Source organism: Corapipo altera, unplaced genomic scaffold, assembly GCF_003945725.1.
Source record: "Corapipo altera isolate COAL_440 unplaced genomic scaffold, ASM394572v1 98, whole genome shotgun sequence".
NCBI classification, from domain to species: domain Eukaryota; kingdom Metazoa; phylum Chordata; class Aves; order Passeriformes; family Pipridae; genus Corapipo; species Corapipo altera.
This window is the reverse complement of record NW_020884914.1, coordinates 7,112,000-7,139,458: the sequence shown is the minus strand read 5'-3', so window position 1 is coordinate 7,139,458 and position 27,459 is coordinate 7,112,000. Positions and strand designations below refer to the sequence as shown.

The window sequence follows — 27,459 nt, the reverse complement described above, 5'->3', positions numbered from 1 at the left end:
TTTCCCGCACTGGGAAAAGCAATATACAAGTATTCAGCAATCTGATACAAGAGGAACATCCCCCCGTCCTCAAATTTAGCTTTTATTATTGGAAATCATCAGTTATAGCTCAGTGTTTTTAAGTTCTAAATAAAATTATCAGGATTAGCATACAACCATTGCAGGGTCACTATAGTCCTGGAGCTCTCTGGAGTTGGGCTGATTTTATTCTGGCAAGGTAACAGCCTTAGAAACAGTCCTGCTACAGTACAGACCACACCATTATCTGTGCTTCTCATGTTTTCAACTCATTCTATCGCTAATAAACACATCAAGATTCGAGCCCCAGTCATCCTCTGCACAGGAACAAAGTCAACTATTAAAGAAAACTGAAAGTTCTGCCTCAAAAAATGCCAAAACAGAAACAAAAGCCATGTCTGCCAGCCCTCGGCAGAGATGAGCACGTGAGGCTCCTGCGAGTTCCCAGTCCCACACAGAGCAGTTTTCCCAAGGGCCAAGCAGCAGGAGACCCTCCCCACTAGATTAAGCCCTCAGGAAAACCAACTCAAGCAAGAGCTCTCCGACAGAGAGATGGCAAACCCCCCAGGAGAAGTTTCCAAACCTCGGGTAGATCAATTTGATGCAAATTCCCCCTGTTCTCACACTCCGCTTTCCACCAGGAAAGATCAAGATCACCTCAATTCACAGAGAACTCTCAGTTCTTCACAGGATGGCAGAGCTCCATCATCTCTGGAGAGTTAATTGAATCCTTCTTCAGGAAGAGTAGTTGAGATAAGTCGATTTTTTTCCAAGACTCAAGATTTATTTCCTACTTTTGGAAATAAATTACGGAGTTCTCATAAATCCTGAGCATCTGCCACGTCCTCCATTGACTTCAGCACTGAGATTTGGAAGATGACAGAGCCTCCTCCCAGGAACACACTTAATCTTTCATAGCAGAACACCACCATCGTGATGTTCAACGTGTCAAAAGCAGAAAAACAAACCAGAGAGCACAACACAAACATTTAATGCAAAAAGCCCAGGCTGTCCAGCAGCCAAGGCCAACTCGGGCACAAAGAAACAGCATGACCTCCAAGATTGTTTTCTTCTCTTGTCTGACTTCTCCCAGCTGTCCCAGAGGCCAAAGGTGAAGAAGGAAAAATTGTCTGAAGTAACCAAAACCCAGCCCAGGACTGGTTCTGCAAGCAGGAGCCTCCCAGGTCTTCCCTACCTGTGGGCACAGCACGTGCATCCCCTTCTAGCCACGGGCTGGGTTACAAAGGATCTGTGTTTGCTGATGCCTTTGGGGATTCCTCAAGTTAACCAGATCCTGGAGCACGTGGTCATCACCCACCTTGCCAGGAAAGGCCCTGATAATGAGGCCACTGAGATAATGAGCTGCAGGGAAAAACCACTGCACCCAGACAGCCCAGAGAGCAGATGAGTGAGACTCCAATCAAGGTAGAGCTGTAAGATGTGGCTGTACCTGTTGGAATATCTTCTCTGTTACTGCTCATGCTATTGTGAGTTTGCCTTCTTCTAGGGCTCTGTGTTTACCCTGCATTGAGGAAAAGGGCAGGAAAGCACCACCACTGTCATGAAGAGAATGCCATGAACCCTGGCACGGAGCAGCACAGGTACTAAGGATTGCTTCAGGACAAGATCCCATCCCACGGGCAGCCAGAACCAGCAAGGTGCAGTTCAGTTTCTGCTCTGAAAATCAGCCATTTGGGACATGCACAAATTCCATTTTTAAAGGTTTCCAAGGAAAGTCAGGACCATCAGCAGCAGAATTTACTACAGACATTCTGGGTAATGGCAGTTTGCCTCATCTTCACAAGGCATCACTAAATATTCAACTGTTAAAACAGAAATACTTCCCATTATACACTTTCACAAAGTGTACAATCTGACCTCTCTTACCCCTAGTGCCTCCCAGGGCTGGATCAAACCCTCAGGAAATACTATTTCTCCCTTCTGCCAACCATTTGAGGGAAATACACTCAGTTCTATGACTTGTGTTTGCAGAGCAAGTACTGTGAGCTTCTTACCAGGAGAGCTTTGCAGTTCACTACCAGTATTTGAGGTAAGATGTGACACGTCACCATCCACACCAGCTCCACTGCCTGAACACTACGGTAGAGTTCTGACCCCCAGGCAGCCACAGGGAGGATCTTGGCTGCCAAATTCAGCAGATCCTCTGGCAAAGGTGATGTCCTCATCACAGTTCCATTAGAGGAACAAGGCAGTGAGAGGTGAAAGCAAACACGGCTAAATGCCAACACACCCACAGCTACTGTCCATGCTCCAACAGGATATCCACACTTTGACCTGGCAAGGGGGTCAAAATAACATCTCAGAGGTGTGTCACAGCTGATTCTCCCCAGAACAGTCCTTTGAAGTGCTGCTGTGCTGGATTGGGTCTGTGCCACAGTTCTGCTCCTCCTGGAATTGTCCCATGTGATCCAAGCATGACTTGATATGGATCAAGTGAGGGAGAGCCACTGTCAACCTCTGTCCTTCCCATCCCATTTCCCCTCGTTAGGTTTGCTAAAGGTGTTTCATACGTTATCAGGAGGGAGGTGTGGAGCTGTTTACTCATTCCATTTATCTACGGACTCCAACCTTCCGTGCCCTCATTGTACAACCAGAACAATTACAGGTTCACAACTCAAACAGTTCCATTCTGACAGAAAACACAAGATTTGCTACCAAGAACTTGCACATGCAATGATTCTCCATCCACTTGAGCACCAAAAGAAGGATCTACACCACCAGCTGATTTCAGGGCTATCTCCAATTACATTTGAAGTTGTGTGAGTCATTTCTCATTTATGATTTCTGCTGATTAAGGAAAGAAATAGCTGCCAACTTACTGCATTCAGGCTGTTCAGTATTGAACTGCACCTCAGTAAGGCTCTGGAGAAGCAAAATCTTTGTCCCCTGCTGCTGACTCCAGAACAAGCTTAGTTTAGGTTGCAGACTATGACTAAAGCCTTTGGGTAGAATGAGTTACTCATCCAACTCCAGCAAACAACGGGGGAATGATCTTTGGATTTCAATTTAGACATTGCACATTTACACTAATGGATAATTCAATGCTAATTTAAGTTTGTATATAACCAGAGACAATCCACCCCTTAAAAAAAGTACCTGATCATTCTGGAAGAAGTGCTTTCTAAAGCCATTTCCATTTTCTCCACAAGCACTTTAAAAGAGTTCACTTCCTCTTCTATTTTTTATTTCATTTTACATTCTCCGAGGGGATTGTTTCGTTTAGAGGAAAGCTTTTCTCTAATGCTTTGCCATAAAAACACAAGCTGTTAACCTTTTAATGTTTGCCATTAGAGCATCAACATTCTAAATAAGGCAACTCAGGCTGGTGACAATTGTAAGAGGGTTATGGCAGTTCAGGTTTTTCCTAATGTCTTTGGAAATGGCTATCACTCCAAACCAAAATTAAAGCAATCCCTCCCCAAAGTTTTTTTTAGTAAGATGTTAATTGCAGCTGCAACGTTACAAAGGTGACTTCATCCTCCAGGCAGCACTGGAACACCTTCCTGATGTGGAAGAATGGATTTTACACCACACAAAGCGTCCAAACACCTCCTCCAGTGGCAGGTGGGAAAAACCCTCGCACTGCTGCACGTCACTGCAGACTGAATCCCTTCTACAGCTCCAGATAAAGAGGACAGGAGCTCTGTTGGGGAATTGTTACTCACCACCCTCTGCACCCATCATGGTTTTAATTCCAACGCCCACTCCTGTTCCACCCCTCCCCTCCGTACCTGCACTGCTGAGGCCCTTTTCACACTGTATCTAACACCCACCAGCCCCCAAACCCCCCTACAACATGTACTGACACCAAATGCAGATCTCTCCCCGGCTTCCTCACTTTTTGGAGCCTTCTCCTGCATCCCAATCCCAGCCACCCCCTCTCCTCCCATCTCCTGTGCAAGACACAGAGCCCAGCAAGACACACAACTGAGCCTCCTCCTGGTTATCAAGATTTGGATCTTAGCACATTTATCTGCTAAAATGACTATCAGCTACATCTACCAGCTTGTGGGCAACTCCTGCAGGAGAGGAGGGACACCAAGTGAAACCTGGCTGTTGGATGCATTCCCAGCAGGAATTGCTATAATGCCACCAGCAGACAGTGTTAACACAGGGTTAAGAAAAAAGAAAATTCATGCACAGCACCAGTATAAAATAACTCATTATCACCCTGCCTTTGCTAATTACATCCCATCCTCTTCCACTTCAGACCCTTCTGCTTCCCATGTTGTGCAGTTAATTAATAGCACAGTCACATACATAAAAATACAAACAACTGCACTCCAGCTGCTGAATTTTCTTCCTTCTGTATTTTTATAATCTTAATAATACACCTATGTAGTATTAGTATTACTAATACTAACATGCATATGTGCTAAGGTAGTAATTTATTTATTTAAGAATTACCAGGGTGTCTTTCAGAGCCCCTTCCTGTCCCAACCCCAACATGATCATGAACAAGGAAATCAGTAATCATCCTCTCATAAAGCTTGTGGATCATTTCAAGCCTTCTTTTATAGGTGACAATAGGCAGGATCACCACTCCAGAGAACCCCTGCAACAGCCCTGGGTCACTCAGTGCACTGAAATTCGTGGCAGAAGTGCACTACTATTTTTAGCAACAAAAGCAGAATTATGAAGTGTTTTTAAAAGAGTTGTAGGGCACTCAACATATCCCCCAGAAAGGATGAACACACGCTGGGGGGCAGGGGGGGCAGAGCTCTGAGTTCAAAGGCAGTGTTACTCTCTGTATTTAAACATTTTTACCAATAACTGTAGAAGTCGGGAGTTTCACACCAATTCCCAGGATCTCCTTTTCAGAGGTCTTACAGGAGGAGCCCAGAGCATACGTGCTCCCCTGCAGTGCACTGCTGATGGTATCAAGACAGGGCTCAGCCTTTACTCTCAGTTTCCTTGTTGCATTTCGGAGATGTTTTTGTGGTTTAAAGAACCGAAACTAGACTTGGCCTCACTCTGTGCTCGGAGAACAGTTCAGGCTCCTGGTGCCGTGTCAAGATCTCTGGCTGCAGAACTGACCCCCTTACCTGGGTCACTCAAGGGCCACAACTTCAACAGTTCACTGATCAGACAGGGATTTCTCAAACTCAGTTCTGTTCTAGCAGACTTTTTGCTTAAATTGTGGGATAAAATCCATAGATTGCTGTTGTACCTCGAGGCAACTGGCAGAGGAATAAAGGCACGACGTTCCTCTCCATCTCCCTGCGGCGCCGAAGCTCAGGGCAGCACCAGAGCTGCTTAAAGCCTTGCTGCCTGTCCAACTGGCCCATTCAGGAACCCCAGGTTGCACTTCAGGAACCAATGTGTTTAGTTGAAACACCAGCTAAGGATTAAACACAACCCCTGGCCGAGCACCGTGGAACAGGTTCTGGAGAGGCAGCAGTGACAGACAACCTGATGTCTCGATCAGGACACAGATCATCTTCCCTGTAACACTGCCTGCTCCACAAGTAATCAGCACCTTTTCAATACCCAAGGGATCTTATTTCTTAAATCTTCTTGGACAGGCAGGTTCAGTTAACCAGGCATCAGGTTTTAAGGTTGAACTTTGATTAACAGGCTCAAGTGTCTGAGTATGATTCTTTCTACACCAGTAACTCTTAACCCACATAACCAAGCCCAGCAGTCGCTGCCCTGCACCCAGCAGTTCCATTTGCTTCAATACCTAGAAATGTTCTTAGAAACCCACCAAAGGAATAAAATAATCACAGCAAGCTAGGATAAGCAAAGGCAGACTGAGGCAGTGCTGTTTCAAGCCACACTCTCGCTGAAGACGAGCCCAAGAACGATTTCTGGGTCCCCGGCGCTCGGTCACGTGCCCACGACTTCCTAATTGATTTCTTGTGGTTTAGCTGCTGGAAAAGGCTTAGCAACACAGTATTTTCCTAAACAAGCAGTTGCTAAAACAGCAATATACAGCTGAGAAATGCAGAAGTGCCCAAAACAGATTCCTCAGGATCAATATCCTGCACATCACCAAAGTAGGCCCAGGTGCCTCCCGAGTTACTTTTTGGACTTAAATCTGACAATCCAGCCACAGCCATCAGATCTTCCTCAGTAGCTCACACAGTTCTGAGCTGCTGTCCACTGCTTTTTAAGCCACCAGTGATAATAACTTCTTGCTTTGTGTGGTATCAGCACAAACCAAGCAAAACCTGTTCTTCAGACACAGCACAAGGTTGAGCATCTGCCAAGGGTGACCAGCTGGGCATGTGCCACTTTCCAGATGCTAAAACACTGCAAGGTGACTCTGGTTCTCTCCCAGAGTTCAGAATTAATGTAAAATTTTGCAGTGGAGCCTGGAAACACCTCTGTAAAAGAACAGGTTTGCAAACTCAGTGCTTTGGTCTATCCCTTCACTTTTGCTGGGTTCCTGGGATGTCCCACAGCCTGTGACACCTTCGAGAGGGATCTCATCCTTCCCTGTAAGGCAATGCTAGTGCAGGAGCTCTGCAACCATGGTCACAGGGTTCAAATCACTTCCCTTTTCCCTGCATAAGCAAATCAGGCTTGCACAAGCAGGACCACAGGGCTGCCCCAAAGGCAGCTTCACCCACTGAGAGAGCACTTCCTCCCCAGTTTTAGGTCAATTAACCCGACTGCTAAACAGGCAGATGGCAAAAGGTCATACTCAAATGTCCCAGAACAGCAAAAGATGGGCAGTAGTATGTCAAATGAACTTACAAAAGGTACCAAGTATAGCCTTTTAGGCTGAAGTCTGCTTAAAAACCCCACAACTATCACAGAGTCATGGAATGGTTTGGGTTGGAAGGACCTCAAAGATCATCTCGTTCCACCCCCTGCCACAGACAGGGACACCTTCCACCAGCTCAGGTTGCTCCAAGCCCCATCCAACCTGGCCTTGGACACTTCCAGGGATCCAGGGGTAGCCACAGCTTCTCTGGGCAACCTGTCCCAGGGCCTCACCACCCTCAAAGACAAAAATTCCTTCCCAATATCCCATCTAACCCTGCACTGTATCAGTGGGAAGCCATTCCCTGTGTCCTGTCCCTCCATCCCTTGTCCCCAGTCCCTCTCCAGCTCTCCTGGAGCCCCTTTAGGCCCTGCAAGGGGCTCTCAGGTCTCCCTGGAGCCTTCTCTTCTCCAGGTGAACCCCCCCCAGCTCTCCCAGCCTGGCTCCAGAGCAGAGGGGCTCCAGCCCTTGGAGCATCTCGGTGGCCTCCTCTGGACTCTCTCCAACAGGTCTATGTACTTCCTGTGGTTTTAATGAGTCTTCCTACAGACAACACTATTCTTGCTCTTACAGATGAGTATTTGACACTTAAAAATGGTAAAAAACTTGCTCCTCACCACTTGTTCAAGTGTGGCAGGTCCTTTGATCAGAGAGAAGAGCAGAAAAGGAGATGGTGACAGGAATGGTGAACCCAACATGTTTGTGGATCAGTTCTAAGGAGTCCAAGATGCATTAACAGATTTTTTAAAACACTTCTCAGATATTTCACCGTCTGCAAAGCTGCAAAGAAATCCTTATTTATCTCAACCTACAGACACATCACAATAACATCCAGAGAAACACTCTGAATCACAGTTGTTTGCAGCCCCAAGTGAAGCAGTCTCTGGAAGTCTGCACATATGTGGAGCTGGAAATGGGAAGCACTAGGACAAGCCAAAAAGAAAGTGAATGTAAGAAAAAACAATTATTCAGCATGCAGCTGCAGAAAGGCAAATCCTCCTGGGATTTTTCCAAGTCCACTTCCAGCATCCACTTCTGCCTGGCAGTATCAAGCCCATTACCACGGGGAAAAACCTGTCCCAACACCTGGCTACAGACAGTGACATCACTGTGAGGTTTGGGGCAAACCTGGGGGCAGGATTATACCTCACCCAGAATATGACACCAGCAGACCTGATTGCCAAAGAGGAATGATTCCACTACACAATAATATGGAACTTTCAGACCCTTGCCCCTGCCAAAGTGAAGAAAAAAAAGACTGTGATATTCCAAATTTAATTCCTGGCAAGAGCAAGTTGTGTCGGGCATTTAAGAGTGTACAATGGAACCATCATGGATAACACCATGGGAATAACTCTAAGATTCCTTTTATTCATTAAAATGTTTCCAAAGGACAGCTCATGCAGGGAGAACACTCAGTCCAATCAAAGAAAAAACAAGATGTTGGTATCTGCAGTGGTACTGCACTTTGTGGTATTCCACAACAGCATCTCCTGCTGGGACAACCAGTGTGTTCAGCCTCTGGGAAAGGTTCCAGGACCTGCCCCACAACTGGGGGGATTCCAGTGGGCCAATATAGGGATATTTGCCCTGGGACCAGGAGAATCCAAACCGCCAACACACAACCAGGCTTTGGTCAACACAACCCAACCCACTTCATCAAGCACCAGGAAACAAGAAAGAGCAGCTGTTGCAAACCAAAGCTCCTTCTCCTCCTCCACCCTTCCCCAGTCCCAAAAACTGCATCTCCTGGGGTGGGATCAGAGGAGCAGCTGGTGCAGCCCCCAGCCATGGATGGGAGCAGGAATTGCATTGCTCCTGAGCACCTACCTCATGTTTCCATGTCAGAGGTCATGGATCACATCCTCCTCCTCCTCTTTGTTTCCTTCACACTTGCAAAAAGCAAGCCAAGGAATGGTAGAAAATTCCATCTTATCCCTCACAAGCAAAGGAACAGGGTAACAGCATGGGGAACAACAAATCCAGCCATACAGAGTAGCTGTTTTTACATTATCCCCTCCAGACCTTGATTTTAAACATCCAGTTCTCCAGCACCAGCTACTACTCCAGGAAAATCATCACTGGAACAAACTCCCATGGAAGAAGCTGCCCTCAACCCCCAAAAATTTGGGTTTCTATTGCAATGCAGAAGAAACCTTGTTCTGTTCTTACCCATTGAAGCAGGAGAGAATCAACCAAGCACAACACAGCTTTTTCAGGCAAAATTATCTCTCCTAAGGAAAAAACCCCTCACTCTTTCCTCTGGAAAGCTGCTTCCAGTGCTGGCTTTGGCATCCTGACAAGCCAGTATACAAAACAGATGAGCAGCTTCCTTCTCCAAAGAGGGGACAAAAAGGAATCAGGACAATCCCTCTTGGGAAGAAATCCACGCTGCATTAAAGCTGTAATAAAATATTAAGTCAAAATGCTAAAAATACACCCAGAGATGCAGCTGTAAACTTGGAGATGCTGAAACAAATAAAAAGTTATCTGGAGCACGAATGCAAAGTGTTGGGAAACGGGAAAAGAAATGGAATTCTAGGCATGATCCACACAGAGGAAGGATTGGGGGGGAAAATTAAGGAATTTGTGGTGTTGCTAGAAGAGCCTGGAACAGTTCTGGTGGAGTGAGATTATCCTGCCTGTAAACAGAAAGCAGAAACATGGATAAAATGAGTGTGGAGGGAAGGTAAGGCTGGTAAAGAGTTGCTTCACCACCAGAACACCTTTCATAAGCTGTGGGTGCTTCTGAGCCCAGGAGAAGCTGCGTCACTCCCAAAATTCCAGAGGACAGAAGCTCTCCTCAGAAGACTGACAAATAAAACCCTGGATGAGCAAGCAAGTCCTTGACCATCAGAATCAGTAGGAAAACTGTTTTTCCTCTACCAAACTGTTAATATTTACACTTTGGTTGGAACAGTGAGGCCTTCACAGGAGAACAGGCACATGCTGCACACTTAATAAATGGGATTCCAAGGATTATTTGATCTAAATGGGATTGTAAGAATTTTATTTTGATAGAACAAAGCAGCAAAGGTCTTGGTTTTTAATTCTCTAAAAGGAGAAGGTTACCATGTTAACACCTGGGATGCAGAGAGAGCCAAGGCAGCAGTGACCCAAATACAAATATAATTACTACCAGGAAATATTGAAATATCTGCTGACTGATAAAGGGATGTTGGAAGGATTTTAGGACACATTTTACCAGACACATATCATCCTGTACATAAAAAAGCTCCATTCTCTTCTACTTTGCATATACTAACACCTGTTGGAAATATAACAACATCAAGAGCAGCTAATTCTCCCTGCTCTAAAGTACAACATCTAATAATGTGTACTAAATTCACCAAACACAACCCAGATTCCTTGGAGATTTCAGGAACAGTCACAGTGCTGAACCCCACGGCATGAGCTTGGCAGTACCTGCCAGGTTTTAATGCTTTTCTACTGAAATAATTCCAACCACCACCACCCATCTCTCAGCATTATCTATGAAACGAGCTTTTCAAACTCGTTTACTCAACCTTGAGGCTCAATAATTCCACCTGGACACATTTTAGTCCTCCTGGTGACAGGGCAGCCTAAGTTTAGCTACCCAAGTCTTTGAAATATGCATGGATTGTAGTTATTATAGATCTTGAAAGGTATTATGGACAACCATTCTGCTAAATGAGCTGTTTTCCTCAGAGAAAAAGCTTTTCTTCTGGGGGGAGCATCCTTGGCAGACACCAGCTCTTTCTCCTGCTACAGCCTCAGTTCCTCTCTGGAGCTGCACAGACTTTGCTGCAGAGATAGAGAAGATGGGAAAAATCACCAGCATTAGGTCTCACCTCCAGTTTAATGATTTAACAAGTGGAGATAACTGGGGGGTACAGAGTTATAACATGACTTGCCAGTCCAAAAAGGAAGCCAGATGTTGGAGCTGAGGCCAGAACTTCCGAGTTCCTATTCTCTCATCTCTCTGCTCAGTAGCGAGTCAGAATGGTTGTACAAAGGGTTTACTTTTAGTGGTAAGCTGTACATAAGGGAGATGTACAGGGAGCAGACAGAAGCTCAGGCTCCACCACAGTGGTGCAGTTTTGGTGCTGCACTTCAGCTGGCACTGAGGGCAGGGAGGGAGGGAGGGCACTCTGTTCCCTCCTCACACAAACACCTCCCGTGAGGCAGAGCCCACCTCACCACGTGCCAGCACTTCCTGCCTGTGCAACATCCGCATCCTCTCCATCTCTTGCCATCCCTGCAGCTCACGTGTTTCACCAACAGCCAGAGCAGCCCTGGCATAGTTTGAATGTCTCCAGCACGATGGGACAACCAGGCAGGGGGGCTTGGCAGGAGCAAGAAGCTGCTGCTGCCTCCTGTCACAACATCCTCAGCCATCTGCACGGCCAACATCAGCAGTGATCCCAAAACCAGCTCTGGTTTACCTCCCACAGACCTGATCCAGCCTAAGGCCAGCAGCTCAGCTACTCTGACACACAGAATCAACAGGAGCTATTTTGGTTAATTCAGCAGGAGCTCCTTGGCAACCAAGAGTGCCAGATACCCTGTGGCTCACCAGCATTACCTGGCTGCACGTGCTGCAATCCACACACTCTTTTCTCCTTAGTGAATGGAAGGCCTAAACCATCATCAAGGTAGCTTCAAGTGTAAGAATACAACAGCACTTACTGCCAAAAAACTGGGAAGGTGATAATAGAGGCTGTAAAATAAAAGCAAGGATGCTGCTGTGGGAAACTCAGAGAGCCAGGCTACAGACAACCACTGCCTACTCCCATTTCTGCAGCTATATTTGTCACACACAGAACCAGGACACAGGATTCCTGGGATCTGTGCTGCCACTTTCATTGTCTGCTCCCTGTGTGGCTCCACACTCAGTGACAACCTGAGGGAAGCGTGACTTGTTCCGTGAGGAGCCTGTTCTCCAACCCCTCTGATCCCTCACACAGCAGCATTTCCTGTAAGAAGTCCCCTTTCCTAAGCTGGCCTCGTTGCTGGCAGAACACAAATCCCACATAACTGAAGAATACATTCCCTAGGAGGCAATCACCCGACTTCAGCCTCACGTGGGAATTCCAAATGCAATTCCCAGGTGACAGGATTGCTGGGGAGCTCCTGACTGAGCTCTGAGGGCCTCAGAGACTGTTTATCTGCACCAGTGCAAAGGGGAACAAAGGTGAAGGAATGAGTGATGAGACAAAACAAATGCCTTCAAGGATTAGTGCCACAAACAATATTTATTCTGAAGCTGTTCACTAAATCACGTAGAAAGACCCTAAAAGTTGAGCATGAAACTATATAATAATTTGTGGCCTGTGAAAGAAGAGAAAAGCTTGAAGTTGGATTTAGTTACTCTCTGTTTAGAGATTTAACTCCCCAGAAACCCACCTGATTTTGCAAGACTCTTTTCCCTATGGACATGTCATGACACCCTCATTGCTGACCCCCCTTCCTCACAGGAAGCCCCAAACTGGACACTGCACAAACGCTTTTAGAGACACAACGTGCACGAGCAGCCACAGGAACCACCACACAGGGACGACCAGAGCTCAGCACAGCAGGGCTGCTCTTCACAAACACCTCTGAAAGCCAAGGATGATTCAAGCTTCTTCTGAAACTAAGTTTTAATAGTGGCATGAAGATTTCTGAGCCATTAGTGGCACCTAAGCCCAGCAAATGGGCACCTGTTCCACAGCATGTGCAGTTTCTGAGCTCACTGTGCATCACTGGTTTCCCTCTTGCCTTTGCTGGGCACTCAGACTTCACAATTTCCTCTCAAAATTCCTCCCCAGTTAATCAAGCTCTAATTCATCACTGCTCACTCCATTCCAGTTTAACCCAATTCAACTCCACTACGAAAATCTGCTTACATGAGCCTGTATTCCTGACAGCAGGGTTTAATTATGTTTTATTTGTTCCCAGGATGCCTTCCAGCAGCTCATCTTCCCCCTTTTCCAACTGTTTCCAGGAAGGAGGTGCACTAGCAGCAGAACATGCCCATCTGTAAGCTCCAAGGAAATGGAAACAGCAGGAAAATCTTGCCCAGGAGTCACATGAGGAGTTACAACAGTAAATGGTGCAGCACAGTCCGGTGGCTGTTTCCATTTCCCAAGGCAGGGCTTGTGGCTGAGCCAAATGGTGGATGTTGATGGCAAAAGGAAGCAAACATGGTGTAATTCAGGAGGATAAATGTGTGTGTCCATCTCAAGGCAGGGGAAGAATTAAGAAGGCCTTTTGCCACCTGCAATTTTAAGTGGTCTACCAAATCCTCCAAACCACAATATTTATTCATCTTTTTGAACTTGGGGGGTTCACTAAGACGAATCCACCTCAAAAATATCCCCCTTTGGCTGAAGCTAAATCTAGAAGGACCTGTGGCACGTGGCAGACACATCAGGAACCCACCTTGAGCAGGCAGGCACAGCAGGTACATCCCTCACCCACACACACCCAGGAGCAACAGGTTACTACTTGTATTTATTGAGGAGACCATATCCCACCCCAGCAGACCCCATATGCAGCAGCAAAGACTCTTAAAGGGACTAATGAAGCTCAACTTAAATGGGCTCCAGAGAGCAAGGTTTCAATAAACCAGCAAAGAGCACATCAAACAATGAGCAGATGTGATTATTTCAGTTCTTAAGCGAAGAAATTCACAACCAAGACCCAAACTCCAGAAGAAAATGGGTGCAAGGCCTGACCCTGCAGCATTTAAGTCAGATTATGCGAGAAAGGGGTTGAAAATTAGATAAGAAACTACTATCTGTGCCCAGTGGGACTCTCTGGGGGAGACAGGGCAGGAAGATTCCCATGAGCTGCTGAAAACATCTCTCCACTCACTGACCAACTGCAAAGTGTATGTTTGTGGCTTTCCTTTGTCAGCCCAATAAACACTGGGAAAGAAGGCTTCTCTGTGGGTAGAACAAGGGAGAAATCAGAACAGCAGTTGTGGTATGGTGACAGTGAGCAGCACCATGATCCTCTGGAGGCAATTCCCACCTCCCAGCCTGGCTCTGCCTGCACCCAAAGGATCAAAGATGTCTCCTCTGGCTCCTTATCAAGGGGAAAAAAGATTGTGCAAATCAGACTGTGCTGCATCTCCTCTGTATCTCTCCTTGGGATTGCACAGGGCTGACGCTGCTGGGAGGCAGCTGAAGGCCACTGTCTCCAGCAGAGAATCCAGGACATTCCTGCAGCTTATCCATGGCCAAACTGGAGGCCAACACGGCAACTCGGAGACTCTGAACCACAGAATGGTTTGGGTTGGAAAAGACCTTAAAACTCATCTAGTTCCACCCCCTGCCATGGGCAGGGACACCTTCCACCAGCCCAGGTTGCTCCAAGCCCTGTCCAACCTGGCCTTGGACACTTCCAGGGATGGGGCAGCCACAGCTTCTCCGGGCACTCCCTCCCCGGGTGTAAGGCCGGAAAACCTGTAATTCCCAACAGTCTCCGGCACTAGCGCTCCCAGGAGGAATTCCTGCCTTCCCGGCCCTTCTCCTCGTGTGACCAGGGCGGCTCTGGGGGTGCAGCCCCACGGGCAGGTCCCGGTTCCCCCCGCCCGTCCCGTCCCCGCTCCCCGCACTCACCATGGCCGCGGCGGCTCCGGGGCGGCTCTAGGCAGGACGCCGCGCTCCGCTCATCTCATGGCGGGCGGCGGCCCGGCGGGGCCTCCCTGCCCATGCACCGGCGAGCCCCCGCCGGCCGCGCACCGCGGGCACCGGAGAGCCGCCGGCGCCCAGCCCCCGGGCCTCCCCCGTTGGCGGGGACGGGGAGCCCCGGGGCGCTGGGCAGGGCTGCGGGCGGACGGTGCGGTGGGTGGGGGCGCGGCCCGTGCCGGTGCCGGGCGTGAGGCGGTGCCGGTGCCGGGCGTGAGGCGGTGCCGCTGCTCGTGCCGGGTCCGTACCGGGACTACCCCAGGCGCATCCCGGGCCCGCCCCGCCCCCCTCCGGAAGCGCTCACCGCGCCCGCGCAGCCAATCACGGCCCGGGCGGCGGTGCGGCGCCTGCGCAAACCAGCCGCGGCGCGCCGCCGCCGCCATCTTGGAAAAGGTCGCGGCGCCTCGCGGGGCGCGGGAGGGGGCGGGCACGCCTGGCCACGCCCCCCGAAGGGAGCGCATGCGCGAAACGCCCTTCCCGCGCGGCAGCACGGGGCTCCCGGACTGCGCACGCGCGCGGTGGGGGAGGAGCCAAGGGCGGGACTATGGGTGGGCACGCGCGGAGGGGGCGGGGCTTGGGAGGGAATGGGATGGGATAGGATGGGATGGGATGGGATGGGATGGGATGGGGTGGGAGGGGAGGGGAGGGGAGGGGAGGGGATGGGATGGGATGGGATGGGATGGGATGGGATGAATGGGCAGGGAGGGGATGGGATGGGGATGGGACCCAGATCTGGGCCTGATCCTTGGGCTAGTGCTGGTCCCAGACCTGCCCTGGGACTGGATCTGGGCCTCGCCCCAGATCCACAGGGATGCCTGTGCTCCCAGCTCCTCCTGAACCCCAGCAGAGCTCCAAGGACACCCTCTGCGTTTGCTGACTTTCTTCCCATGTAACTAATTAAGTAATTAAATGAACTGGAGCGGGGGGAACCCCCAACCCTGCCAGCCCTGCTCAGCAAGGACAACAGAGCTGCACGGCCCAGAATCCCATTCCTATTCCCATCTCCCAGGTTTGCCTTAACCTGGAGCTCTTTGTGGCCGTGGGTTTTCCAGTGCCTGATGTGGCCGGGAGAGAAGATGTTAACTGAGAGATCCAGATCCATTCATCCAGTGAACTAATGTTAAATAAAGAGAAATCCAGTCCCCAACTGCTGCCTGACAGAATCAAGAAGCTGGGACCAGCCATAGCCCCAAAACAATGAAGTTAACACAGATCCAAACATCCCTTTTGGTTCCCAAACTCTCAGTGGCACCTGCAGTGACAAGAGGTGGCTGAAACCAGTGGCTTAACTGGCTTTTGAGGGGACAGCCAATGCCCCTGGGGGGACATTGCAGAGGCTGGCACTTACTTTAGAGGATTAAACACCGGGAGGAGGGAGAATAAACCCTCCCTGGGGCTGTTACTGTCCCCAGGGCTCAATAAGGAGCTTAGGGCTGAGCAGTCCTGGGGCCTTTCCACAGCACATTTTCTGTCACGGAGGTTTTATTTCCACACTCTCAGCACAGCACTGACCCCAGAGGGGCCAGGCAGGGTGAGGGAACTCCCCAGGAAGGAGCTGTGCAGGTGAGGAGGTGCTGCCTGGACACAGGGGAGAGAATGGCTGTGAGCTGCCATGTGGTGATAAATGACCATGTGCACCCTCGGGCAGAGCACTGGCCCCAAAACCTACCCCCAACACCTCCCAAACACCCTCCAACACCTCCAAAACCCTCCAACGCCTTCAAAACCCCTCCAACACCTCCAAAATCTCTCCAATGCCTTCGAATCCACTCCAACATCTCCAAAATCTCTCCAACACCTCCAAAAACCTCCCCAGACCTTCTCAAAACTCTCCAAAACCTCTCCAAGGTCTCCAACCCCCCTCCAAGCTCTCCAAAATCTCTACCGCATCTCCAGTACCTTTCCAAAACCTCTCCAACATTTCCCACCTCTCCAAAGCCTCCCAAACCTCTCTGACTCCTCCAAAACCCTCCAACATCCTCAAAATCTCTCCATCATCTCCAAAACCCCTTTAAGACCAAAATCCCTTGAGCATCTCTAAAACCTCTCCAGTCTCCTCAAAATCCCTCTGACACCTCCAGAACCTCTCCAACACACCTCCAAAACACTCCAGTGCTTCCCAAAACTCCTCCAATAGCTCCCAAATTCCTCTGACTCCTCCAAAACCTCCAAAACCCTTTCAAAATCTGTAAAACCTCTCCAGCACCTCTAAACTATCAACAAAAATGTTTCCAATGTCTCCAGAACCTCTCCAAACCTCTTCAATGCCTCCAAAACTCCTCAGACACCTCCAAAGCTCCTCCAGCACCTCCAGCCCCCCTCTGGCTCCTTCAAAACCTCTCTGACATCTCCAAAATCCCTCCATCATCTCCAAAATCCCTCCAACACCTTCAAAACCCCTCTGACTCCTCCCAAGCCCCTCCAACACCTCTGTAACCCCCCAGCTGAGCCGAGGTCTGTGCCGTGCCCAGCAGAGGGTTGACGTGAGGCTGGAGCCCCCGGATCTGCCACCTCAGCAGGGCTCACATTAGGATCGGCGGCTGTGCTGGCACGTTACCATGGTGATCATTAAAAGGATAAGCTCATTATCACCACTTGTCATTCCGACAGGGCCGTGTGTGGACACACGCTCCGAGGCGCCAGGGAAACCAGGGACATGGATCTGCTGAGCCAGGACATCGGCCTGCAGAGCCAGGGGGGACCCACTGCTTCCACCACTCTGTGTTCTGGCGTGGGATCCTCAGGGTCTCCAAAACAGAAGTGGCCCCAGCTCCCTGGGCTGTGGTGGGAGGGACCTGCAGGCACAGAGCCAGCTGGTGAAACAAAAGGAAGGAAGAGAACCTTCTACCAAATTTCTGGATCCCTACAGGGAGATTTCTTCTCTATTCCTGTTTTCCCTGCAAAGCCCAAGGAGGTGGAACAGCTTTTAGCACAGGATGTGGGGCTGAGGGTGATTGTTGAGCTTTGCAAGTCTTTGTCCTTGCTTTGTGCCCCAAAGCAAAGGGATCATAAAGCATGGAATGATTTGGGTTGAAGAGACATTAAAGCCCATCCAGTCCCACCCCCTGCCATGGGCAGGGACACCTTCCACTAGCCCAGGTTGCTCCAAGCCCCGTCCAGCCTGGCCTTGGACACTTCCAGGGATCCAGGGGCAGCCACAGCTTCTCTGGGCAACCTGGGCCAGGGCCTCACAACCCTCAAAGCCAAAAATTCCTTCCCAATATCCCATCTAACCCTGCCCTGTGTCAGTGGGAAGCCATTCCCCCTTGTCCTATCCCTCCAGGCCCTTATAAAAAGTCTGTCCCCATCTTTCTTCCAGGCCCCCTTTAGATCTTACAGACACAACAGGATGTCACCAATGTCCCTGTGCCTCACACAGGTAATAACAGATCTCACACAATCCCACTGGGGGCTTTGTGGTGTTGTAGATCCACGAAACTCGAGGTGTAAGGACTCCCCCTGCCACCAGCATCCCTGGAGCATAAGAAGTGTGTCCTGGAAATGTGGCCATGCCAGACCCTGAGTCTGCTTTATCCCATTTCTGGGGCTCTGCCCATTGCTGCAAGTGCCATATCTTAAAGAAAATACAGAATCCACCCCATCACTGAGTGTGGCAGCCCCCGTTTGAGTTTGGGGCTCCTCAAACTGGGAGGCAGCATGGTTGTATCGTGCCTGGACTAGCCCCAAGGTAGGAGAAGTCCTCCTTTTTTTATTTATGTAACTTTATGTTTTAAAACACAGAAGAAAGGGAAATACTGTGGAGCCGAACAGCTGTTTTGGGAGATCAAGGGAACAGGATTTGTGAAAATAATTTGTCTCTGCGTGGTTTATCACTTTATTTTTATTACAACCAGCCCCTCAAATGCACTAGAAGGTGATTTGAAGCCCTCTTATCCAAGCTTCCTGCACAGCTCCAGCCTTGATTGCAGCCCCTTCAATCCCACATTCGAATATTCATCACATTTAATTGCTTTATTCCTGTTTTGCAGCATTTGGGGTTTTGCTGTCAGGGTGAGTCTGAGGCTCACGCCAACCCAGCCGCTGGCGGGGCTTCCCCTCCCATCCCACCTCTCTGTTCCCATCTCCTTTACTGTGCCTACCACAAACTGAGCTGTAACTCATTTGGAATGCCATGGATAAACGAGCATTTTACTGCCCTGCCACCTCATGTAAAGCAATTTAATGAAAAGGGTTAAGCTGTGTTTTATAAGTCCAATAAAGCGGCTTGGAAAAGTTTTGTCCGCAAACCCCCACCGCTCCCCGTGTCTCCCGAGTTCCTTGGCAAGGAGTTTGCTTATTTAGCAAGATGTATAAACCCAGCAGGTAAAATTCCTGAGTACAAATTCCTGCAGAAAGTACAAATGTGGGTAATTCATTACATAAACCCACCGCAGCCTGTGCTCTGGGGAAGGGGTGCTCCCAAAATGCCTCTCCCCAGAATGGGTATCCATCCTCCTCCACCTGCGTGAGGCACAGGAACCCACAGCCTGGTGTCCCAGGGATGGAGAGAGGTCAGTTGGGGCTGTTATCCCACACCATCCCACATCCCTGTGCTGGGCAGAGCAGTAAGGACCATCCAGGGTGGCCATGGTGGGCAAGGGACCTTTGTGGCCACCACAGCTCCTGGCCAGGTCCTCCTGCCTCCTGCTTTGCTCCCCATTGGGATTCCTCTGGGACTATGTGGGTGCTGGGTTTTTGGCACACTGATTACATCCCTAGAAATGGGTTCCCAAATCCCATGAAGGGCAGCTGCTCCTAGACTGGGACCGAAGAAGCCCACGAGTCAGGGCACTGAGGAGGAGGTGTGGGGGAGCACTGGCAGGAACAAGCTCCAGGCAGGCTTTGTGAGTCAGATGTTTTGCGTGTATCTAAAAGGGAGCCCTGGAAATTCATCCCAGTGTCCAAATCACCCCTTCCAACAGCTCCAGAGCTGGAGAAGCAGGTGGGAGAGGGGCAGCAATGGCAGCTTGCTCCCTCCAGTGAGAGACTCCTCCACTCTCCTACAGGCAGGGAGAAAGGACTCATTTGGGCTGTGGCTTCTTTCAAACCTACACAAAGATCAGAATCTGTCCCAACCTTCTTCCCAGACCTCAAAATCCCACCCAGGCAACACAACAGGCTGTCCTGACCTACCCTTCCACACCTCCCCCTGCTCTCAGCCTCCCATGGGTTTTGTGGGGACACCAGCAGAGGTGCGGGTGGTGGTGGAGGAGGACGATGGAGCTTGGGCTCCCACGAGCCAGGTCCCACCCTGAGCAGTCTGTCACCAACCACGAGCCCCTGTGGGGATCCATCAGGAGCCACAAGTGTTCATGACCTCTCTGGGTTGACACTACTGGGTTTTTATTGAGCGAGGGGGCAGCAGGCTCCCATCAGCCAGGGAAGGTCTCCCCTTCTTCCGGGAAGCACAGTGTGGAGTGGGATCAGGGGCTCCCAGGGACTGGACACACTGGCCCGTTCCCTTTTATTCTGTGTTTCTGCTCCGCTCCACTCGGCCCATTAGCTGAGGCATTAAATTTTAACATTTTTTCTTGCTCCTTGCAGCCTGTTCCTGGTGAGTGGGTGCCTGGGTGGGTGCCAGGGCCCTGGCGCCGCACTGGGGGAACCTGGGGGACCATGGGAGTCTGGCTGTGGTGGGGGTACCCATCTGCATCCCACGGGCAGGAGAGGGGCTCCCAGGGACCAGCATGGAAACAGGATCACTGCAAACACTCTGCACAGCTCTTATGCCAGGCTGGGAGAGCTGGGGATATTCAGCCTGGAGAAGAGAAGGCTCCAGGGAGACCTGAGAGCCCCTTCTAGTCCCTAAAGGGGCTCCAGGAGAGCTGGAGAGGGACTTGGGACAAGGGCCTGGAGGGACAGGCCAAGGGGGAATGGCTTCCCACTGCCAGAGGGCAGGGTTAGATGGGATATTGGGAAGAAATTCTTCCCTGTGAGAGTGGTGAGGCCCTGGCACAGGTTGCCCAGAGAAGCTGTGGCTGCCCCATCTCTGGAAGTGTTCAAGGCCAGGTTGGACGGGGCTTGGAGAAACCTGGGCTGGTGGGAGGTGTCCCTGCCCATGGCAGGAATGAGATGGTCTTTAAGGTCCCTTCCAACCTAAACCATTCCATGATTCTGTGATTCTATGAGATGAAATTGGGATAAACTACCCTTCAGGCTAGTTCCATCTCTCTCCTGGGGGACAGGACCCAGAGCAGCACAGCTGGAGCTTTCTGGCCACAAGGAGCTAAAAAGCCATCAATTTTTGCCATTAGTTGGGGATGTGGCTGGAGCAGACACGCTGCAGGCAGAGCCATGCACTGAATAATTCAGGGTGAGAGATGACGAAGCCCATGGGCCAAGCTGGGGAAACCTCTCCATGTCCTCCTGCTCCCACTTCCCAAAGACATGCCCTTTGCTTCTGTCCCAGGGTTCTGGATGTGGGCTGGGGTAATGGACCAGATTTGGTTCTCAGGGATTTCAGGGACATGTGCTGGTCCCTGACCTGGTCCCAGTGGATGGGTAATGGTGAGTGCATGGGGCCTCATGGGCACCTGGCCCAGGGTGCTGGCCTGGCTTATTGGCCTGGAGCAGCTGGACACTGCTGGCATGGCCACCCTGCCTTGTACCAATGGTCCCTCTTGGGGCAGGGAGACCAACTGTGGGGCAAAGATGCCACTCGTGGGGCACGGACACAGACTGTGGGACAGGGACACCCCTCACAAGGCACCATGGTGCTCCTGTCGTGTGCCCTGCAGTGGGGAGCAATCCTTCAGGATGGCTCCAGGATGGCTCCAGGATGGCTCCCAGGCCACTCACTCCACCGTTGGCAGGGCACAGGGCACCCACGGGCACCCAGGCTGAGAGATTTCCCCCCGGGTTGTGCAATGTCTCCTGTGTCAGAGCCTGGGAAGTCAGACGGGCAGTGGGGACGGAGGATGGGTCCCTCGGTGACACCCTGTGCACGGGGTGGGCGAGCTGAGTTTGCCAGGTCTCAGCTGCAGCCCTGGCGAGCCCCGAGGCAGCCGCCCGGCGCCGGGAGAGGGCGGCTGGAGCTCGGGCAGGCGGCAGGCGAGGAGTTAACTTCCAGCCTCGCCGCGGGAGTCTGGAGCTATTAATACTCGCACGCTGGTTCAGCTGTCAGAGCGAGCGGCTGCTCCACCGGTGAGACGAGCCCCGCGGAGCCGCCGCTCCACGACGACACAACTTTCCTCCTCCACCAGCGTGCTGGGCTCCCGACCCGGCCGCCTGCCTGCCGGACCCCTTCCAGACCCCGCTGGATCCTGCCAGCGCCTGCTGGACCCCACCTGCTGCAGGGGACACTTTTCCCTCACAGCCACACGGGCACCGTCCGGTGCCACGGGGCAGCCGCTTCCCGCGGCCTCTGAAGCACCGCAGGGCTCGGACCCCTCGCCCGGGTGATGCCATCCCAGGTGCCTGCTCGCACCCCCTGAGGAATGGCACTGCCGCCGGCCGGGCTGCACGATGGGTGCCGGGGTGGCACTGGGCGTCGTCAGCCCCGGAGCGAGGGCGACGTGGGACACGACACATCCCAGCGCTGCCCCCGTGCCCGGTGAGCGGCCGGTCCCGGTGCTCAGCCCGGCCGTGTGACGGGCCCCCCGACACCATGGCCCCGACAGGGCCAGCGTGAGCCTCCGGCCACCGCCGGTACCGGCAAGGAAGATGCCAACACCCCTCCGGCACTGCGTGCCCTGCGGTCCCCCTCGCCCGGGCACGGCGACCACTGGAGCCGAGCGATGGATTCCTTCTGCTTCGTCTGCTTCCAGAAAGAGGAGCTGCAGCCCCTGCACCTGCACAGGTCAGTGCCGCGGGTCCCGGGACACCACTGGTGGGGACACAGCGCTGGTGGGGCTGTGCCATGAGCCCATGGTGGGGCATGGCATGGGAGCAGGGCACTGAGCGGGGCTGGGGGACAGAGCCTGGCACGGGCCATGCCAAAGTTTCCTTTGGAGTAGGTGCATCTTCTCCTGGCCAGAGGAGTCCAGAGCCCCATTCTGTGCCATGCAGTGCCCAGAGAGGCTGCAGTGCACAGCACATGTGAGTGTCTGCCATGTGCTTCCCTGGCAGCAGCTCTCTGGGGAACACAGTGGGCATCCTGTGCCATGCCATGACATGCTGGTGTGCTCATGGGAGCGGGGCTGTGGGCAGCGATGTGTATTCCAGAGCTATCCCAAATCCATCCTTGAGACATCCCACCCACTGCTGCCCACCTGAGCAGGGTCCCTGCCCAGTCTCTCCTCTTCCCTGGCTGGCTGGGGCCAGGGGGCCAGAGCAGTTTGAGGGGCCCCAAGGGCAGCCACGAGGCTTCCCAAGGCCTGTCCCTCTCAGCAGCAGCACCGGCACTCACCTCCCCCTTCCCCAAAATCTCCTCTGCCATCGGCGCTGCTGAGCGGCAGCCAAGGAGAATGTGCCGGAATTAGCCGGGCAGCCGGTGAGGATGCGAGGTGTGAATGCTGGAACATGTTGTGCCCAACTGCTCCTCCGTGGCACTGAGCCACTGCCGGCTCCTGTGCCATGCCTTCATCCCCAGAGCAGAGCTCCCACCCTCTCCAGCCAGGAGCCTGCCAGGCACTGGCTGCCCATGGTGAGGGCTGGGGGGGCTCAGGGCCACCAGCTGGGCTGTGGGTGTGGGACAAATCCAGGCAGTCTGTCCTTCCTCCTGGTGTGCAGGAAGTTGTAGGATTTGTTTTGGTGTAAATCCTGGTGTTTTGGAGCCTTGGTTCCCGTGAGTCACTGCCCAGGTGGAGGGGGACAGGGTGTGTGGGTGCTGCTGGCTGAGGGATGCACAGAATTCCCAGGGCTCCCATCCCATACAGCCTGGGGCTGGAGCTGACTGGCAGCATCCACACTGTGCTGGGTCACAGGTGTCACAGTTTGTCGTTCTCAGCCACAGAGGGAGCACCCAGGGTGGCAGTGTGGTGGCCCAGAGTCCTGAATGGTGGCCGCAGGGGGATGGAGAAGCAGGAACATCCTTGGCTTGTGCCTGTCCTGCCCTGCTCCAAGGTGGGCTACGCTGTGGGGGTCCCTGTGTCTGAACACCCCTCTAGTTGTCACCAGTCTGTCCCTGAGCCTGTCTGCATCCCATGGTGACATGGGTGTCATTGCATGTCACCTCCAGCACAGCCCCAGTGGGGTAGGCTCCCCTCGGGTGACCAAAGGGTGCAATCAGAGGGTGCTCCCTGGTGCTGCCACCTGTGCCAGGGGCAGTAAGTGGGCCCCACGCATGGGTGCTGTGGCAGCATCTGTCCCCCCGTGCCTGTTCCCCCCCTCGTCTGTCCCCCCGTGCCTGTCCCCGCAGCCTCTAGATGGTGCCAGGAGAACGGTCTGCGAGCGGAGGCGGCCGGCGCCGTGCGGTGCTGGATGGTGCTGGGTACCGGGGTGCCGAGGTGTCGGGGTGCCAGGGCAGACCCCGTGGCTCTCCCCGTGCCTCCAGCTCAGTCCCTCCCTCTCCCCGAAGAAACACGTTCTGCCTCTTTTCCCGGGAAGCCCATTCAAAAGAACCCCCTTCTGTTTCCTTCCAGCCCGGTAGCTGCACAGACATCCTTCGGCTCCAGAGCCAACACCATTCCCAAGCTCCCGGCAAGTGCGGCCGGTGCTGCCGGTCCTGACCCAGCCCGCAGGACGCTGTGCCCCCCGCCCGGCTGTTGGGGTCCATCTCATGTCCCCCGGGAGCACGGACGGGCCCTGGGGCTCCGAGGACAGGGACATCACCCCAAGGGCCGCTGGCAGGGGCTTGGCGTGTGCCCACCGCTGCCCCACAGCTCCCGGGTCGTGTCCCCTCCCCGACCTTGAGAGCAGCCGCTGGGAATCTCATCCCGGCTGCCACCACATGGGATGGCAACACACGCGTGGGGGGACCACCGAGGTGGGGGCGCTGAGCCCCCCGTCCAGAGTCCGGGAACCAGCTCCCACCAATCCCCTTTACCCTGGAATTCCCCGTGGATGGGCGCTGTCCCCAGGGACGGAGGGGGCACCCAGCGCCCCCCGGGCTGGCGGGATGGGGGGTGTTCGACCCCCAGCCGGGACACGCCGGAGCCCCCCGGGACGAGCGGTTCCCTTTGCGGCTCCCGGCGTGCTCCGCTCCCGCGTCAGCCTCCCCGCTTCCCTCCCTCTCCTCCTTCCCAGCATCCCCGCAGCAAGCCCGGCAGGTTTTAGCTCGTGTCACCGGTGCGTGACAGGCTGCGGGTGGCAGTGGAACCCCGATCGTGGGGGGCTCAGCCCCTGGGCTCCTGCTCCAGCCAAGCGACGCCGAAGGGACAACCGACCTTCTCGCTGAATTCCGAGGGGATTTGGCTCGCTGAAAAAATTTTGGGCTTTCCAGGTCACTTCCCACCACCCACCCTGTCCAGGCACATCCCATGGCACAAACTGGATATTCCCTTTCTGAGCAGAAATCCCAGGGACACTCGTTGTCCCTCGGGGAGCTGGGGGATCTTCGCACGGTTTGGGATTGTATGAGGTGATAAACATATTTGATCCGGTTTCTTTCATCTCATTAATCATAATTAGTTATTAATATTCTGGGAGTGCTTTGAAGGCCAAAAGCTCGGTGCAAACGCTCCCTGGTACTACTGGTGTTACTATTACTCAGTGTGTGTGTGACCCACATGCTGGCAAGGGCCTGAGCTGCAGCCTGGAAGCCACAAAGGGAGCTGACAAGCCCCAGGGAGCCCCACAGAGTCCCATGGAGCCACATGGTGTCCCCTGGAGTCCTGGTGAGCCCCACAGAGACCCATGGAGCCCCAGAGTTCCCCACAGAACCCCACGGAGTGCTGATAAGCCAATGGAGCCCCATGGAATCTTCCATGGAGCCCTGCTGAACCCTACAAAGCCCTACAAAGACCTGGTGAACCTCATGGAGTCCCATGGAGTCCTGATGAGTCCCATGGAGCCCCACAGAACTCCACAAAGCTCCATGGAGTCCCATACAGCTCCACTGAGCCCTGCTGAGCCCCACCAAGCCCCATGGAGGCCTCCCAAGCCCCACAGAGCCCCATGGAGTCCCACAGAGTCCCACAGAGTCCCACAGAGTCCCACAGAGCCCTGCCAGGCCCAGCTGGTCCCTCACTGCCAGCTCAGCCTCTGTGTACCCGGAGCATAGCACAGCCCCATCCTCCAGCGTTGGGGTGGTGACACTCGGAGATGATCCATGTGTAGGACCTGTGACACCATCCCCACAGCCTGCCGTGGTCCCTGGGCCGGCTCCCTGGGCACTGGCACCTCCCACCTGACCTAGAAACAGCCCTGAGCTATAAATAGGGCGGGGAGCCAAAGGAGAGCTCAGAGGAGCAGCTTGGAATGCTGCAAGCGGGAGGCTATGGGAGCTGGAGTGGCATGGCAAGGACAGGCAGGGGACACAGGGTGACATGGGACTTGGGAAGGGGCGAGGCTGGACCCACTTCGTCCCCAGCAGCCCATGGAGTGGGGTGTGCAAGGAAGGCAGGCGTGGCTTTCACCAGCCTGTGTCCTGCTGGCCCAATGGTGCAGAGAGCACTGTAGCTCTGCCCCCATCTCCCAGAACTTTCCCTTTTCCCAGCACCCTCACCCCACGATGCTCTCCTGCCCTGTGCCACCCCTTTCCCAGCCCCACAGCAGCTGCTCTGGGCACCGTCAGCCCCCATCCAGCCCACCTTGGCTTGCTGGGGCACTGGGCTCTGGCATTTCTGCTCTCACGCCACGGGGATGCCCACATCCCTGTGGGGATCACCCACATCGCAGTGGGGATCACCCACATCCCAGTGGGGATCACCCACACTGGGAGCATTCGAGCCACGGGTGCTGGAGCTATTACAGGAACTGGTGAGTGGAGGGAGACTGAGGGCACTGGCACTGTGAGCCTTTCCCAGGGCCCAGACCCTGGGGCCAGCAGTGCCCCATGCAGCTGCCAAGCGGGAATAGGGTGACAGTGGCACAGCCGATCCTGACACAAATTAAAGCACAGTGCTGGAGTGTGATTCACCCTCCTGCTTTAAAGTCATTCATGAAAAGATTCATTGCTCTGCGTCCTCTACAGGAGCAGATCAGAGCCGGCAGTGAGTCAGTGCCGATGGCTCCCCGGCCCTGTCCAGGGGTTGGGTGGCTCAGGGGGCAATGGGACAGCCCCAATCCCAGCAGAGCAGGCACAGCTGGTGTGTGGGAACAGCACACTGCCCCCCCTCAGAGCATGAGGAAGCCCCATGGCTGTGGGTCAGGTCAAAGTGGCATCAGGGAAGCAAAGGGACCCAGCACCCAGCTGAGAGTCAAACAAACTGTGGTCTGTGTTAAATGTCCCTGCTCAGCATCTGTGGGGACAGAAGGAAATGCAGGAAGAGGAGATGTGCCCAGGGATGCTCTAAGGAAGAGCACAGTGCCTACCCCTCGCCTTCCTCCAGAAAAGTTGTCACTGTCCCCTGGCCTGGAGGTACCTGAGAGCTGCTGGTGCCCAGCTCTGGCATCGCTTGCTGAGCGTGTTGCCAAATTTAAGGAGGCTGAAGGAAAGCCTCTGTGTTGCCTTTGCCTCAGCTGGTGTTCCCTAGCTCAGCCCAAAGGGTCTTACCATCCATGGGAAGCCTCATGTCCTGCATGTATTGAGGAGCAGCTCTTGGGGAGCAGCCTGTGCTGTGGTGGGGCATCACCTGTGCCGTGGTGGAACAGATTGTCCACAGAAGCTGCTGCTGCCCCATCCCTGGAAGCATTCAAGGACAGGTTGGACGGGCCTTGGAGCAACCTGGTCTAGTGGAAGGTGTCCCTGCCCATGGCAGGTCCCTTTCCATCCAAACCATTCTCTAGGATTCAGGGTGAGCATCACCCACACCACGGTGGACATCACCTGTGCCAAGGGAAAGGGACCAGAGCCTTGGAGGGCTCAGGGATAGCAGTGCCTGGGGGACCAGTGAGCAGCAGGATCAGTCCTGTGCCTGGACATTCCTGCTGCATGGTGCTGGTGCTGCTGACCCCCATATGCTCCAAGCTTGGACTATCAGGGTCCTTGCGTGGGTGAGGGGTGTGAAGCTGACCCCTTAGGAGCACCAGTCTCACCTCTATTGTCCCCAGCCCCGGGGTCTGCTCCGT

General features: G+C 53.2%; 2 protein-coding genes and 1 long non-coding RNA gene across 4 annotated transcripts in view; 2 read left to right on the top strand and 1 right to left on the bottom strand.

Annotated features, from left to right (window-relative positions):
• The window catches only part of XPO6 (exportin 6), a 55,085-nt gene extending 40,530 nt beyond the window's left edge, over positions 1-14,555 (bottom strand). Inside the window, exon 1 of one of the 2 annotated variants that reach the window (XM_027654987.1) lies at positions 14,341-14,555. In XM_027654987.1, the coding sequence (XP_027510788.1) occupies positions 14,341-14,343 (3 nt within the window). In that variant the 5' untranslated portion in view covers positions 14,344-14,555. The remainder of the gene's footprint in view (positions 1-14,340) is intronic. The other variant, XM_027654986.1, reaches the window with a different exon arrangement.
• Positions 14,556-14,909: 354 nt separating this feature from the next.
• LOC113952605 lies at positions 14,910-15,536 on the top strand. The gene is made up of 3 exons (XR_003529605.1): positions 14,910-14,957; positions 15,219-15,298; positions 15,419-15,536. It is a non-coding gene; the product is annotated as an uncharacterized LOC113952605 (long non-coding RNA).
• A 6,013-nt stretch (positions 15,537-21,549) lies between these two features.
• The window catches only part of SBK1 (SH3 domain binding kinase 1), a 15,338-nt gene continuing 9,428 nt past the window's right edge, over positions 21,550-27,459 (top strand). The window contains exon 1 of the mRNA XM_027655021.1: positions 21,550-22,207. Coding sequence (XP_027510822.1) covers positions 22,146-22,207 — 62 coding nt within the window. The 5' untranslated portion in view covers positions 21,550-22,145. The remainder of the gene's footprint in view (positions 22,208-27,459) is intronic.